The 16,173-nt window shown below is 41.0% G+C and overlaps 2 protein-coding genes across 3 annotated transcripts in view; one reads left to right on the forward strand and one right to left on the reverse strand.

Annotated features, from left to right (window-relative positions):
* LOC108928257 (unconventional myosin-X-like) overlaps nt 1-2,676 on the forward strand; it is a 40,282-nt gene extending 37,606 nt beyond the window's left edge. For both annotated transcript variants that reach the window (XM_029249354.1, XM_029249355.1), the window contains 2 exons: nt 315-506; nt 1,173-2,676. In XM_029249354.1, coding sequence (XP_029105187.1) covers nt 315-506; nt 1,173-1,304 — 324 coding nt within the window. In that variant the 3' untranslated portion in view covers nt 1,305-2,676. The remainder of the gene's footprint in view (nt 1-314; nt 507-1,172) is intronic.
* Nucleotides 2,677-4,580: 1,904 nt separating this feature from the next.
* On the reverse strand, nt 4,581-16,141 carry LOC108928127 (tubulin gamma-1 chain). The gene is made up of 11 exons (XM_018741908.2): nt 15,982-16,141; nt 13,863-13,975; nt 11,992-12,159; nt 11,413-11,481; nt 10,109-10,188; nt 8,628-8,754; nt 7,637-7,723; nt 6,789-6,938; nt 6,382-6,534; nt 5,954-6,115; nt 4,581-5,347 (listed from the first exon to the last, which is right to left on the reverse strand). Exons 1-11 carry the CDS (start codon nt 16,028-16,030, stop codon nt 5,153-5,155), a joined length of 1,353 nt encoding a protein of 450 aa, XP_018597424.1. The 5' UTR covers nt 16,031-16,141; the 3' UTR covers nt 4,581-5,152.
* Between the last annotated feature and the right edge of the window lie 32 nt (nt 16,142-16,173).

Raw genomic sequence — 16,173 nt, forward strand, 5'->3', positions numbered from 1 at the left:
TGACACACAACGCAAAACAGAGAGAAAAACGGCTAAATGAACAGCCTAAATAATAAATTGCTCCCAATAAAGGAGATCATTGTTTTGCTGGGAACATGAAATAAGTGCAACCATTTGAAATTTTTTGCCAAGAAAATGTTGCTGTTTACAAAAGTGCATTTTCAGCCTGTCTGTGCAGTTTCAACAATCATTTTTTTTGTGAAATTAACCACTCGTGTACTCTAAGGTCATAAAATGAGTGGAATGAGCGTTAAACTTCTGCTGTGCACAAGATATGGAATTGAAAACCACGATAACCTCCGCTTCTTTTTCAGAGCTCCACGGGCAGCTTCTGCCAGAAGTTGTGGCTGGGAGTGTCAGCCCAGTCCCTGTGTGTGTACAAGCAGGGCGAGCCAGAGCCTCTCGAGACCTTCCCCTACAGCCAGATCTCTTCTTACGGAGCATCTGACAGCAGCACCTTCAAGGTCGCCACTGGGGACTGCAACCTGCTCTTTGAGACCAGCAAGGTGGGTTTGAGGGAAGTAGACCCTTCGCAGTTTCTAACTGAAAGACCTTTAGTGGAGTTTTTGAAATTTAAGGAAGCAAAACAAATTTAGTTGCATTTTTTTTTCCTGACATCCACATCAAACCAGTTAAATTACTTGTTCAGCAGCGAGCTATGCCTGCAGTTGCGTTATGCTTACGGCACTTTTGATGGTACATTTTGTCATGTCCTTTGGCGCGTTTGATTAGTCAAATGTTTAATGAAATACTGGGTTCATTCAATGTTTTTAATCGGTGGAGACCTGCTGTATGAGCTCTCATGACTCACTAGCGGGAAAGAGCTTTTCCCACTCGACAAAGAACTGCCATCTGATGTCCTGCCAGAGCCGAGTGCTTAAATTTGCTGCTTCCCGCTGGCAATTAACTCGAACATATTAAAACTCATCTGAAAATATTGAACCTGTAAAAATAAATAGCTTTTCTGGAAGAGATCGCTCTAGGAGAGGCTGATTCCATACAAGCAGAGGTTTCTTTTCTGTTGACATGATTAAAATACATCTCGTCGATTGACTGCTCGAGGACCTGTGTTGCGTTGCTCAGCTTTTGAGATGGAAATGGTGTGAGACTGTGGTAAAATGCACCGTTTGTCCATTTGAGTCCAACTTCCCATGCGTGTGCTCACCCTACAGCTCCGTGAGATTGTGCACCTGATAAACGCCTACTTCAGGGCCACACGCCACCGCGGAGGACAGGAGCCCGGGGCCGAGATGGAGGGAGGCGTCGGGAGCGAGTCTCGCAGCCCGTCTAAGGGGAACACGTAGCGAGAGACGAGCCCCGGCTCTGCGAGGGCAGCGACCCACAAACGGAAGAGTGCAGACCCCCCCCCCCTTTGTGTCCCGACGCAATACAGCCTGTGAACACATGGCTCCGAATGGAGATGAAGTAAGGAATTTGTCACTGAGAGATACGACTTGAGAAAGCGTGCCGCTGCGCAGGACAAACGCCCATAAGTGTAGGGAAGGTATGCAGTAGTATTAAGAGTCAACCAGAACTATATTAACTCTGCTAAACCAAATGACCTGATTTTCTTTATTTTTCAAAAGCTAATGTCATGCAAGTGAAGGAAACACCGTCCACCTTAAGACACGTGTAGTAACACTAGCTCCGCTCTTTATTATGTGCAACTGACTGCAAAAAGTGCTACAGCAGCACACCTACCTCTCTGCAGCCTGACTAACGTGCACTTGCGCTTTCCCAGGCTCTCACCTGCCGCCGTAAGAGTATATTAGAGTACAAGAGTTTCATCGGTTATCCTTACCGTTGCACTCTGGATGCTTGAAGCTGTGTAAGCAGACAACACGTTTTTTACCATTTAACATGGTGTCCCAATTTGGCAGCGCTGAGACTACACTGACCCACACCTCACCGGTTTTACCCTGTCTAACATCTGCTGAACTAACAATTTATTTATAATGTCAGTTATTTGTACTTTTTGTATTGTGTGAGGAACTTTATTCATTTTTTTAATGTCTCTAAGCAGCATTTAATTTTTCTTGTAATATCCTGTTTAAGGATTTATCAAACTTGGATTTTTAAAGTTTATAGCACCCCCTGGTGGCCATGCTTGCTTTTCCTATTTCTCATCAACTACTAGCTCCAAGTTTGATCCAAGGACCAAGAAAAGTGAGTCTTTCTCCACTTCTTAAATTTTTGTTAGTGAGCAGTGCGGCTGCCTGCACTAGTTATGCAAATTTCTACATTCCATCTATATCTAACAACAGAAATCAGCCAATTGATCCCATCAGTGTTTGCCATTTCTTCTAGATGGAAAATATCTTTGTGCATTGCAATAGTCCTGCAAATCTATAAGGCAACTGTAAGGTGTCAATAAGTGGTTTTTTTCTGCACCCACATTAGCCAAGATGACACTTGTACTCATTCATACTGACTTTAATTTTCAGTCACATAGTTTTACAATTTTAAGTTGCATTTGAATTAAATGGCCCAGTTAACAACTCGATTAACTTCCCAAAGCAACAAGTTAGGTGCCTATACATATATATAGAGATTTTTCATCTAGACCTTTTAATCAGACAGTGGACTGGCACAGGTTGCCTGAGCCTCTATTCACAAGCCAGTGACTTTGAATTGAAGCTCAGAGATCTGATCTCCTATATGTCTGTCACTCCGTTGACTGCATGGTGTAGTCCTCTGGTTTTGCAAAGGCGACTGTCCACCTAAGGCTAACCAAGCTGTTCATTCCCCACACAGTTCCTATATGACATTTACATTTGAGTCTTGATGTTGCCCACCAAGAAGGACTGGAACCTACAACTTTACCACCCCAACACAGTTTCTGTTACAGCTGCTGGCAGCTTCATTCTTTTTAATGCTGCATTTGTTATTGCAATTCCAAAATAGCTTTGTGTTGCAGCTTGTTTGTATGCTATATGGTACTTCAATTTCTTGCAATGCAAACACACAAAATATAAACCTAAGTTGCACTATGTACAGGTACTTCAGATGTGCAATAAGTATAATAAAATATTAATTCAACTTGTCTTTGTTATGCAACTTCAAATGACCTAGATAAGTATTAAAATTAAATGGCTGTCAAAGGTAATTTTTAAATTTGAGACTAAAACAGGAGGCTCATTTATGGAGGGGATATGAGTCATCCAACGAATCTTTGCTAAAGAGATTGATATCCACAGGAATCTAGGCCAGCCAAGTTACGAGAACTCTGCTGCTACCAGGAGCTTTCTCAAACTGCACCCCATCTCCCCATGCAGGGAAGCATACAATAAACAGCTGACTTTAAAAAGCAGAAATGCAAAATGTTTACTATCTAGGTCATAACACAGGCCTACACCCACACTCCTAGCAACATTTTAAGCTGAATATGGCATGAATCTTCACCTTTTTATAAACTGAAGCCATATGTAAATTTGGGAGAGTGCAATGTCACATGACTGTTACTAGGAGTAATCCCTCAATTTACAAAACTAATCCTTTCCACAAACATCACGTATATGGAGTTTTTGGATACCAAGAACCTATTTCACATTATTTTAAAGGGGAATAATGCATTCTCAGTTTATCCAAAAAGAAATGTTTCTCTTCATAACACACTAAAATATCTATAGGCTACTACATACAATCTGCTTTCACGGTGCTGTCGGCTCTCAGATCTGCAATGTGTTATGAAGAGAAGCCAGAGTTACACATTTGCACTCTCAGAGGACACAATATGGCCAGCATTTCGCCCATTCAACTATGTACACACACAGTGGTAGCACTGCATTATGGGAGAGCCACTGCCTTTGGATCTGAAGGCTACCAGATGGAATCTCACCTACTGATGTAGTACCCTTGAATAAAAGCAAACAACATGAAATATGGCCAACAGACACACCTAATCATAATGCAATACTCAAATTCCTAAGAAACAGCTGGAGCGATCTGGACACACAGACTAATCCCCTCATGACTATAAAACACTTAATGAAGGGTATGTTTCTAGCCATTAAGTTTCCCCAAACAAAACTATTTTCCTTACATACACTAGAGAGCAATAAACATAGTGCCAACTAAAGTATGTTACTGCACTCCACTTGTGCAACATACAAATTTCAAATGCGTTTTAAACAGGCACTGGACAAACTTTGCTATACAGATTTTTTCATTGCCTAAATTAAAAGTTGTGTGTCAGATGTCAAGAGCTGCTACACCAAAGGTTCAAACAGTTCATAAATGGATGCCTGTACTCTTAACCCTAATCTTAAATTTAGATCATTTTGAATTATTTAAAACAAACAGGAAAACTAAACTCTCCAGAAAATCAATATTTTTTTAAACTGGTCTAACATAGTCAGCCTTATTAATAATATTAGATGTCTTCCCAAAGAAACTAAGAAAAGGCCATTAATGATAACTATTCTTTCAAATTAAATGAAGACTCATCAAAATTATCAAATGATACACACACTGTCTGGAGCCTAACCTGGAAATGCAGGGGACCCCAAGCAAGACTCAAACCCACTGCACCTCTCCACCAGAAAGTAGAAATGTTCAAATTACAGATCTGCAGATGAATGTACATTTACATGTAGATAATTTATTTCAAGATAAACATTTAAAAGCACGCACCTAAAGTATGTCTAAACTCTGAATTCCTACGTGTTTACAGGCTAATGGCTAATACAATATTTCCTTCTTCCAAGACAAACCGCTACCTTCTCCTAAATCACTACCATCCACCACACTTGAACACTTTGTCTACTGCCTCCTTTCAGATCATCTCAGATGCAGCCTTTACACTCATGTGCAGGGAGATCAGAGAGAATAATACCATGACGCATTCAGCAGGCATAACTCTCCTAAATTTAAATACATGCAGCAACAGACATCATACAGTACAAAAGTATAGTAGTAAGATCTAAGGCTAAACACAGGATCTAAATCAATCTAAATTATACAAAAATAGGAGAATTCAGTAACATCTTCATTGGGAACGGGACTAGTAAGACCTCTGAGAAATATGCCAATAAGGTCCACACTGTTAAGTGGAAGGAAAGCTATAAATACAGTAACTACCTGCTTAGACTCCAGGTGGCTTTTACATTTCAGGTGAAGGCACAGCAACAGAGGGGTAGACAGATGGGGGACATCACTCCTGGGAGCCCCATGAGATGTAGTCGGGACGCGTGGCAGCGCTGTACTCGTCGATGAGCTGCTGCACCACCTCCCGAGAGTTGTCTAGCTCGTCGAAGTTGTCCTTGAACATGTCTTCCTTGCGAAATTGCTCTAGGAAGGCCTCTCGCTTGCGCAGCTTGTCGTACTGGCGGCACGTGCGCTCAAAGAGCTGCGGGACAGGAACCCAGAGAGAGTAAAAAGGACGGACGGACGGACTTGTGACAGTAAGGCTGCCGCTGTTGCTGCCCTGAGCAAGCAGCTTCCCCTTTACATTTACTTTTATTCGTTTAGCAGACACTTTTCTCTAAAGTGACGCACATCTCATAGAAAAGGAACTGAACTGCTTCATTCAAATATATATCTAGCTATAAGTCAGTTTGAAGTGCGTATACATCTGGGCAATACTTTTATGCAGCAAGCTGGACAGGTGAGTGAAAGCAAAGCAATCACAAGTGCCCCGTGTCTCTGGGAACTGCCGCAGAAGGCATGTTGGCTAATTTCCTACTCAAACTTTTGATTAGTACTTCATTGTACAAAACTACTAATGAAGCATTAGTTGAATACAGGCCATGCTGTAGAGAGTAGCTTGTTCAGAAACCGATGCACTAAATTATCAGGTTGTTGGAATTAGTCACAGTCACTGACTGAGTAGTGAAGCATAAACTGAAACAAGACATTGTGGTAAACTATAAAAAAAGCACATCAGTTTGACATATGGAAGACATGGTACAAATGAGAAAATTGCAGGTTACTACTACTGCATGGCAGTGGTTACCGAGGAGATGCTTGTGTGATTAGCCATCATCAGGCCACTGACACGGTGGGCAGAGGGGAGGTAGGGGGACTTCCTGGAGAGGGCAACCTGGATACTGGCAGGGCCCCAGGGGATGAAGCTGGCCAACTTCCTTTCTCTGATGCGCTGCAAGCTTTTGTGCACCTGAGAAAACATGTCAAATTACAAAGAAAATGTTATTTTTTCTTTTAAATTTTTAATCAATGGGCAGAAACTACACTGTGATCATCAGCATTACATATAAAACCAAAACAACTGACCCCAGAGTTAGAATAACAATGGCAGACTTGCATTTCACAGCAGGGCCGATGATGTAACTCAGCCTCTTTGCCAAAATGTCAGATGCATGCGTCTATGAATCCACTGGGTCCACCGGCACCATACAACCAAAAAGCCTCAAGAGCACTCACCTGTGTGGGGTCCACCTCGCCCTGGATGATGTTCAGGATGGCGATGTAGCAGTGGTTGGTCTGCCTGTCCCTGGCTGTGGATACCATGACATTCTTGGGCTGCAGCAGCCGCCTCATGACATCGAGAACTGTGGTTTTCCTCACACTGGCCACCTGTTCACAGAGAGCTTCCTGGTTAAGAACGCAGTGAAAAATGTTTTCTTGTTTCAGAAATGTTATCAGTTGTGATAACTTTTTAAGAGCACAGATGATGGCAAAGAAACCTGTATATACCAGGACCACAATGCACACACTAAGAGAAACCCAAACAGACACAGATATTGAGCATTTTCACCAAAGATCCATATAAATCTGTTTAATCAGAGTTATTTATGCAATGTTGTGTCAAACAGTAAGGTTTGGTTTACCGACTGGTCTGTAGTGAGAGGAGTGTAGCCAGTCATGAGGAAATGTAGACGGGGAGTTGGAATCAAAGATGCAATCAAACCAATGAGATCGTTGTTCATGTACCCAGGATAACGGAGGGTGGTGGTACTTGCTGACATAATGGTGGACACCTAGTGAGTACAAAGAAGGAATACTCAAAACAATTAAATACATGGAGTGAAACTAATGGCAAATATATTATAAATTATATATTTATAAATTATAATTATATATAAAACTATTTAACAAATATAAAATGTAAAAAAAGTTGCACATAAGTAACTGCATAATAAATCTGATCAAGCTATTCCATTAATTCCCACGTTTGTAATCCATTCTCCTGTTTCTCTCGGCCAAACTCTGTCCTTTCATCAGAAACTCTCTACTGGTGTGCCTCACGGATCACTGCTAGGACCTTCATTTTTTTTTTTAAGAAAACAATATTTTCATTTACTCCTCCTATCTTACTTTAAAAACCATCACCCGCTTCAGCCCACTCTTAAGAACAATTGACATGATAATGACTGCTTCATGGTCCTTTTTCTTTCTACACAAGATCCCCCAAATCCATCAATTAACACTTAATCCACTCATCTTTTACAACAGTAAAACTTAAAATTAGATTTAAGGACCATACTAACTTAAACCATTCCTCACATATGATGTCTATATTCCTGATTGTTCATTCAGATGGTGCACATATCAATCTGAGGGTGAGACCTGAAAAAGTCACTTGTACTCAGTGTACAATGACACTGATCTAACACAGCACCCTCAGCACCCCACCCACGTAATAGGAGTCACAAACCATAAGACCTCAGCCACCCACCAACTGATTGATCTGTGAAAATGAAGGGTTCTGAATATGCAGCCTGTCAGTGGCAATCCGATTAAGGGCTGTGTTGTCCAGCACCACCTGGGAAGAAAAGGAAAGATTCACGAAAGAGACCAACACTTCAGACTTTTATCAACACTTGAGCAAAGTCTGTTCCATAAAAGCTAAGAGGATTTCTATACAGTATTTTAATTACAGTGAATACTGTTGGGGGGGGGGGGACGACAATTACAGACTTACAAAGATGGCAAGTTTAAAGTTGATGCTTATAGCAGCAGACAAACACACTCATTTCACCATTCATAATCACTTTGATCTCATCACACATGTTCCAACATTCATCTCAGTGTACAGTACATTTTACTTTTTTCACAATACAATATATTTCAAATTGTATTTCCATTTGTAATGATGACGTATTAATGTGGAGACCGGGGGTCCCCTCTCTCTCTCTCCCACGCGCGCGCAGGCTGATATACTTGGCCATGTACACATTTTGTGCCTCGCACGTTTTGGAGTTTAATGTTGTTTATTTTATCGTGAAGACAGCTGTGTGAAGTATAAGCCACCCATAGTTGCCTACAAGATATTAAAGAGCTTCCATTTTTCCGTGTCCGTCTGGGTTTATACACCTTTTTTTTTGGGAATACACGTGAGGATCTGGGCTAACTCATTAGCCAGATCGTTACACATTACATTATGAAAAAGGCTGACAAATCATCACTACATTGTTAAATAAAGACAAAATTTACAGTAAAAAGTTCAGACTGCCTACATTTTACTCTATTTTTCCAGTTTCTTCAGCTTGATCCCTATTAAAATGTATAAAATGAATCTTTACACTGAACTTTACACCCGTACATATTTCCTGGGAACAATTCTCAAAGAACCAACAGGAATCAAAAACACGTAACTACATAAGGCGTGGGGAACAAAACACTGCACGCTCTACACAGTGAACTGCTACCTCACACCATCTACTCACCACACAGTCTGCGTTCTGTGTGAGTCTCTTCAGTGTCAGGAGCGAGTTGTAGGGTTGCACCACCACATCGCTCATCTCGTCCTGGTTGGGGAACACAGAGTATGTCTGCACTAGCTTCTTAGGGTACCTGCAGGTAGGATGCAGAGGAGAAGACACATACTGAAGCAAGTCAAATGCCCTTAATCACATTTCCACAGCTTCACTGGGTTTTAAACCTGAATATCGGTTCTTGGAAAGAAAGGAAAAAAGCTGGAGGTGGCAAAGTGACTGAGATAACAGAATTCCAGCTAGCAGTTTGTTGTTAAAAGGTTCAGGAAAGTTATCACGTACCCTTCAGCAAGATTAATTACTATAAATAATGTCATTAAATATAAAATGAATGGAAAGTATACATTTTTAAGTTGCACAAATTAAGAAAACTATCGCTAAAAAGTGAATATTAATATTGGAGGACTCAGACTTTGTCTTCCACTCTCTCCCAGCCTGTCTGATTAGCTTGTTTCATTTTTTTTCAACTTTGCCATTCTAAAAGGTATGGTATGTGGATTGGTGACTCTAAAATCGCCCATTTATTCTTGTTTGTTTGTGTGAGAGAGGAAGTATGTTTCACTGGTATACAAGTGAGCCAGTGTAAGTAGTGTATCTAGCAGTGTAAGTCACCGCGATGAATAAGGTGTGTGGGCTCATAACACTACAGAGTTCATTGGAAGTCGCTTTGGAGAAGTGTGTGAGAAATAAATAAATGTAAATGTGGAAAGCAGGCCATCCCGATTTGGGGTAGCACATTTCTTGCATGTCTATATCAGTATTCAAAAAGGGGAAACAATACTCATCCACATTTGGGAAACTTTCACAGTTTTGCAATATAGCAACCTCTATTATACTATTAGCATAGTAAACTATTATATCAACCCATTAATTGCATTTCTTACACTACACTTATTTAGTTTCATTTTATGTTTAATTTATGCTTTAAGTTTCTTGGGCTTTCTTTACTCATATAATTTGTACTCTTCCTTTCTTTGATGCAATTGTCTAAGTACAATTTGCAGTAAGCGGAGATAAATTTCTGTTTTTCAAGCCAAAACCCACATAACCCTTTCGACTAAAATAATGACTTGGAAATACTCATAATGAGTAGAGCAGCATTTATTGAATTCACTTCATCAGCAGAAAGAGTTGTTGTTATTCTATACACCCAACAACATTATCTTAGAACTGACCATTTTATTGCTTGGATGTGAAACATTCATACTACAATAACAATAGCTACCAATACAAAAGAAGACAAACACAGCAATCTCAATGTACAAACAACAACAAGGAGTGTAAATTTACACGTGTAAATATGCAGTAAAGACCAGATTATCAGATGTGAGTTACCAGATCAAGTGACTAATTTGTACCGCTGTAGGTTGAGGATGTTACGTTTACAGTGCAGTTTACCACAGCTCAGCAACAGTCCATGGAGATGAACTGACCTGTCATTCAACTTCTCCAGAAGGTAGGAGCCCAGACCTGAGCCCGTTCCACCAGCAATGGAGTGACACAGAACAAAGCCCTGTAACAGAGATGTATCAGTATTTGCATTAAATTAGTTCTGGGGAAAAAAAAAATCTACGAACTCTGAATTCAGTCCTTTACATGTAGTCGTTTAGATGTTTTTTCCAAAATGACACACAATGTGAAGATACCTACATTTACCCATTGATACGCCTGCTAATAATTCAATCCTTTACTACTCATTTATTAGCAATAAATTACTCTTTCTCGTAAGGGTGAATCATAAATGAAGCCTAATTTATGTCATGTATGTATCTACACAAGTAATTTTATTTACATTATTCCCTAAAAAGTTTGGCAGCAGTATTGTACTGCTCTTTTTATTAAAACGTCTTCGCAAGACTTCTGTACTACTGTGAGCTGAACTTGTAAGTCTTTTGGTGAATATCTGCTGGGCAAGTAAATGCATTATTACTGAAGTCAGTTACTTAAAATGATAATGCATGAAAAACCTTTCTGTTTCAAAGGCCTGTTCAGAGTACATGTGGGCACAGAGGAGATCTTTGTTCTCCCTTCAAATGCTGGGTCACCCCACCCTAGCCCACTAATAGGGGGCTTTACAAATGCGCTCGCCCACTCGACACCATAATGTGCCCACCACGCGCCCACCGTTAACATCCTACCTGCCACACCCAGCTTCGTTCACACACTAAAAACAACAGAGCTGCCACGTAAAGGTCGGCAAACATCCCCACGGATCTAAATTGGGAAACTGCCTGCACCGCTGCTGTTGTTTTAGGGTGTGTGAGTTAGGAGTTAAAGGGGAGCAGGGAAAAGGCAAGCTATAATATACAGGATGGCGGGGGTGTTGGCCAGCACTGATATCATATGTGGGCTCTGTTTTAATATGTGCTCTCTTTCTGCTGCACAATGAGCTGTGCCAGCACCAAAGGTTCCTGCTCATTTTTCAAAGGTGCACGGCTGTAAAAAGGTCAGTCCTCCGACATGTTGAACGCAAGTGGAGGTGATAATTATATAGCTAAAACATTATTTGGCATGGTTAAGGGTATAATTCCCCCCTCCTGCCAAAGATACAATTTGAACTTCCCTTAAATTTTTTGCTCATGTGAAAACAGGAAGGCAAGTGAGCTCAAACTGCACACAAAAAACAACCAAAATGGATTTATCATGTCAACTTCCACGTGGAAACCATAATTCAACTTGTACTTCAGCCTTTTCCATCATTCGGAAAAAGGGTATTACAACTGATTCGGTGACTTACCTCGAGGCTGTCGCTACCGTCTGCCTCTCTATCGATGATGTCAAAGATGTCTTCGTGGATTTTCTCACCCTGAAAAAGGCAACCCTTAGTAAACTTAGGTCATTCCACCTATGAGCATTTTTATTCATTTATTTAGTAACAAAGCAACAGAACTGCAGCAGTTTGAGACCCTGAGGGGCAGTGCTGCTCAAACACTGGGCCAGGTTTTCCCAGCTCTCCACAAAGTGGTGGAAAAATCTGCAGCAGTTAAATCAGGGATTCAGCTGAGCCCTTAATTCTTGAGGGAGAAGGAAATCCCATATATACAGGACTGCATAAGACCCAGCTGTTTGCCAAAAGCGACAGTCGTTCGCCACCAAGCTTCATCCTGACATAAGCAGGCCAACAAATTTAAAAAGCATGAAACACAATCTTAAAACTAAATGTGAACTGTGACAGGGTACCACCTCACCTAAGAGCTTCCCTGTGTCACCTAGGAGTTTCCCTGGCATCCCGTGGAGCCCACCCAGTAATAATAATCTTTACCATGTTTCAGCAAGAAGAACTGAGACTGCTTGTGTGTTGTGTGTCTGGTCTCACCTGAGAGAAGCCACTGGCCCAATTGTTCCCCGCACCGCCGCCATGCTCAGACAAGTAGATGTTCTCTGGATTATAGAGATTGGCATACGGAGAGTTCAGAATGGAGTGGATGACCCTGGGTTCCAGATCCAGGAGAACTGCCCGTGGGATGTAATGTTCATCATCTGCCTGAAGAGAAGCAACATGGTACAATACAAGTGTCAAGTTTACTGAAGTCAAGTAACTGTTTCCTATTACACTTAATCAAAAAATACTTTCTATACATTCACCCATTTACAGAAAAATCTTTTCTAGCACAGGACTATAGTGGTCTGGAGCCTTTCAGGGAAGCAAAGAGCACAAGGCAAGGCAACACCAGAGAACAAGCCATTGCAGAGCAATCACACACCAGCTTATCGCATACACACAGGAGCAATTTAGATTCACCAATTTATGTGAGCCACAAAACTGAGAGGAAACCCAGAAAAAGTATGCAAATAAAACCCTGAATAATAAGAAGAGATGTACGTCACTTTGAACAAAAGTGTCTGGTAAATGAATAAATGTAACAGACTGGGTAGCGCTACTGCTTCAAAGCTGCTGTGCTTAGCGTTTCAACGCAGGTTTAAACCCGGCTCAGTCTGTGAGGCATTTGTGTGTTCTCATACACGTAAAGTATTTTCCGGGTGCTCTGGTTTCCCCCACAGTCCAAAGACATGTATTTTAGATTATGTGGTTAATCTAGATTGTACTTAAGAGTGTGCAAGCTATAATGCTCTGCTGTATAAAGATGTGGATAGATGTATACAAACTAAGCTCTGACAGGAAACATATATGGAGCTCATTTACCATCATAAGAGAAGTTTTATTTAATGATTGCTCCATTCTTGTACTTAACAGTACCCTGACCAGTACACACACACAGGCTGAAACCGCTTCTCCTGAGCAAGGTTGTGGCGAACCGGAGCCTAACCCAGCAACACAGGGCGTAAGGCTGGAGGGGGAGGGGACACACCCAGGATGGGCTGACCAGTACGCATTTACTTAATGTCCATCAAAGTAGCAAAATTTTACAAAAGCATTCACGCCACCTAGTGAGGACAGCTGGTAGCATAGCGGATAGAGCTACTGCCTTTGGATTCAAAGCTCTGGCTGAAGTGCCCTTCAGCAAGGTGTATGTAGGTAGGTAGGTAGGTAGGTAGGTGGGTGGGTGGGTGGCTAGATGGATGGATGGATGGATAGAGAGAGAGTGTGTCAAACTGCTTGTCCAAAACGGGGGTCACGGTGAACCAGAGCCTAACCCAGCAACAGAGGGCGCAAGGCTGGAGGGGGAGGGGACACACCCAGGATGGGACACCAGTCCGTTGCAAGATGCCCCAAGTGGGAATCGAACTCCAGACCTACCAGAGAGCAGGACCCAGCCAAACCCGCTGCACCATTGCACCCCCCCATCTTGAACAAGGTACTTTGAATAACTCCTGTAAAATTACCCAGCTGTATAAATAGGTAAATAATTGTAAGCTTGCAACAACTGCAACCTTAACATTGTAATTTGCTTTGGAGAAAAGCATCATGTAAATGGAGTGGCATTGTCATAAAATTTTTAAAAACAAAAATATGGTACAGTGCTATTTTAATTTTATACATACATCCATTTTTTTTAAACCTGATTTTACAAGTCTTTATTGGTGCTACATTCCACAAAGTCAACATAAGTAGGAACTGCAAGCCTAAAACATTTTAACGAAGGAAAAGCATTGCATTACAAGCATATAATCATTCTCATTCAACCATGGATCACAAATCAGAACTGAATTCCAGACCATGACTTCAATAAAACAACCACAGCACTTCCATCCAGCATGCCTAATTGAAAGCCTTTGACATTTTACCTGATAGAAAAACACGTCCTTGCGATCTGTGCCCTCAGTAGCAAACTCCTCCACAATGCCTTCAGGGCTAATGCCATGTTCAGCACACAGCTGCTTCCAGAACTCAAAGCCAACTGAAAGCAGGAGAAACAACAGCATCATACTGAGTTTTTGTCATCATCACGGCTTGATGGTGGGTGCTACAAGTCTTAAATTAGCATCAAAAACTAAATCAGTAAAACACATTGAGAGCAGACATAACATACACTTAACCCTGACAAAGTAGGTTATTTTGTTGCATGAAATCACCTGGATTCCTGTTGTGAGTGGAACTGAATTTCACATATTTCTTACAGCAGAAAAAATAATCACTTCCTAGAAAAAAATTTAACATGTATAACAAAACCACTATACTGTACTAACAAATGTATTTGTACTGTCTTTTAATGTTGTATTTTCATTCATTCATGATCAATAACCGCTTGTTCAATGCAAGATCATGGAGGTCCAGAGCCTATGTCAGCTTATCGCAGATGAACAAGGTATCAGACATGCTCAGACACATTTTACTAATTTGGCTTAATGATTTTTATGATATAAATAAAGTTCACTGTGTCTCTCTAGTTCCTGTTATCTCACAGCTCCTGTGGGTTCAATCCTGCTCAGCCTCTGGGAGTTTGCAGGTTCCCCTCATGTTCAAGAGGGTTTCCTCCAGGTGCTCTGGTGTCTTCCCGCAGTTGAAAGACAGGAGTTTTATGTGAATTGGTGTCTATGAACTAGTCATAGTGTGTGTTTGAGGGAGCATGTTTCACTGGTGTATGGATGAGTGATCCAGCGTCTAGCATTAAAAGTCACCTCGGGTAAAAAGATGTGGCTGACATACTCCAAAGATTCTTTTCGTAACACGAATTAAAACTAATACAGGCTAGAACACGTAATACGCAAAATTAACGTCAGTATTGTGGTACTTCATAACAAGCTTTTGGAAGATGACACCAAATGTCACGTCCTAAGCATTTTGACTAAGATATTCAGGGACAACTGGTAGTATAGTTGTTTGAGCTGCTGCCTTGGATCCAAAGGTTGCAGGTTCAAATCCCACCTCCAGCTGTAGTAGCCTTGAACAAGGTACTTACCATAAATTGCTTTCATCAGAATTACCATGGTGTACAAAGGGCTAAATAACTGAATGTATATTAATATTGTAAATTGCTTTGGAGAAAAGTGTCAGCTAAATTAATGTAATGTTATGTTCTCCTCTGTGTTAAATGCTCTAGTTTCTCACTGCATTCTTAGGCCAGTTACTTTAACATCTTGACATTACTGTTACATCATCTTAAATTGATCCAATGTCTTTGTGCAAGACAACAGAACTTTACAGTCATTTAGTAGCAGGGTATTCTTACTGTAATAATCCAGGGTAAGAAATCTCAGGCAAGGGTTCTAGGAGAGAGCCCTGAACAAGCAACCTTTCAAGTACCATTTAACTCAGTGTTGTTCTTGCCTTGTTTTACTATCTTTTGTTCAGTACTGGATTGGTCTTCTGCTGCTGCAGCACATTTCATCAGACTTATCTCAACGTTAGTAACAATGCAATAATAATAATAATAATAATGCAGTGAAGGCAAAGAGGGGGTGGAAATGACACGTAGCTCCTAGAGCGCCCCCTTCTGGTCGCATGACAACAGTGTTGGGAACAGCGGTTAAACTCGGTAAAGGCAGCTGAGGAACAGCGCCAAAAATACACCTTATCCAGCTGAAAACTGGGGCTAGGTCACATTTTAAACGTGCAAAAGTAGCTACTTAATACTGACAAAAAAACAGGAAAGCATAAAATTATCACCATGAATCATGGCATGATCATGCTGACAATTCATTCATTTCCGTGTTACTGACACACAAAACCAACAATATTTATTTGTTTATCAATAACTATTAGAATATCTACGAAATGAACAATAATTGCTGCTTAATTCAAAATGGATTGATTAATTACAACTATACTAATTTCATAATTCGGTCCTGCAGCTAGCTGAGCTAGTCTTCCTCCTCGCGTTTTCACCTCAGAAAAATAAGTTAAGTACAGCAGCAGGCCAAGACGCCACGACGATATTGACTAAATAAAACGTGGAAAGCTTACTTTGATTTCCGCATTGCCCCAGCTGCAGCGTTATGATTTCTCGGGGCATTTCGTAAAGAAAACAACGAAAAGATTCGCCCTTGTAGTTTCAGCTCATTTGGACACAGTTCCCGTGACGGAAACGCAAGAAACCCGCCGCGGTTCAAACACAGCTAACGCGCATGCGCCACCTCTTCCTGACCTATGCGTTTC

This window comes from Scleropages formosus, chromosome 25 (genome assembly GCF_900964775.1).
Source record: "Scleropages formosus chromosome 25, fSclFor1.1, whole genome shotgun sequence".
Lineage (NCBI taxonomy): Eukaryota > Metazoa > Chordata > Actinopteri > Osteoglossiformes > Osteoglossidae > Scleropages > Scleropages formosus.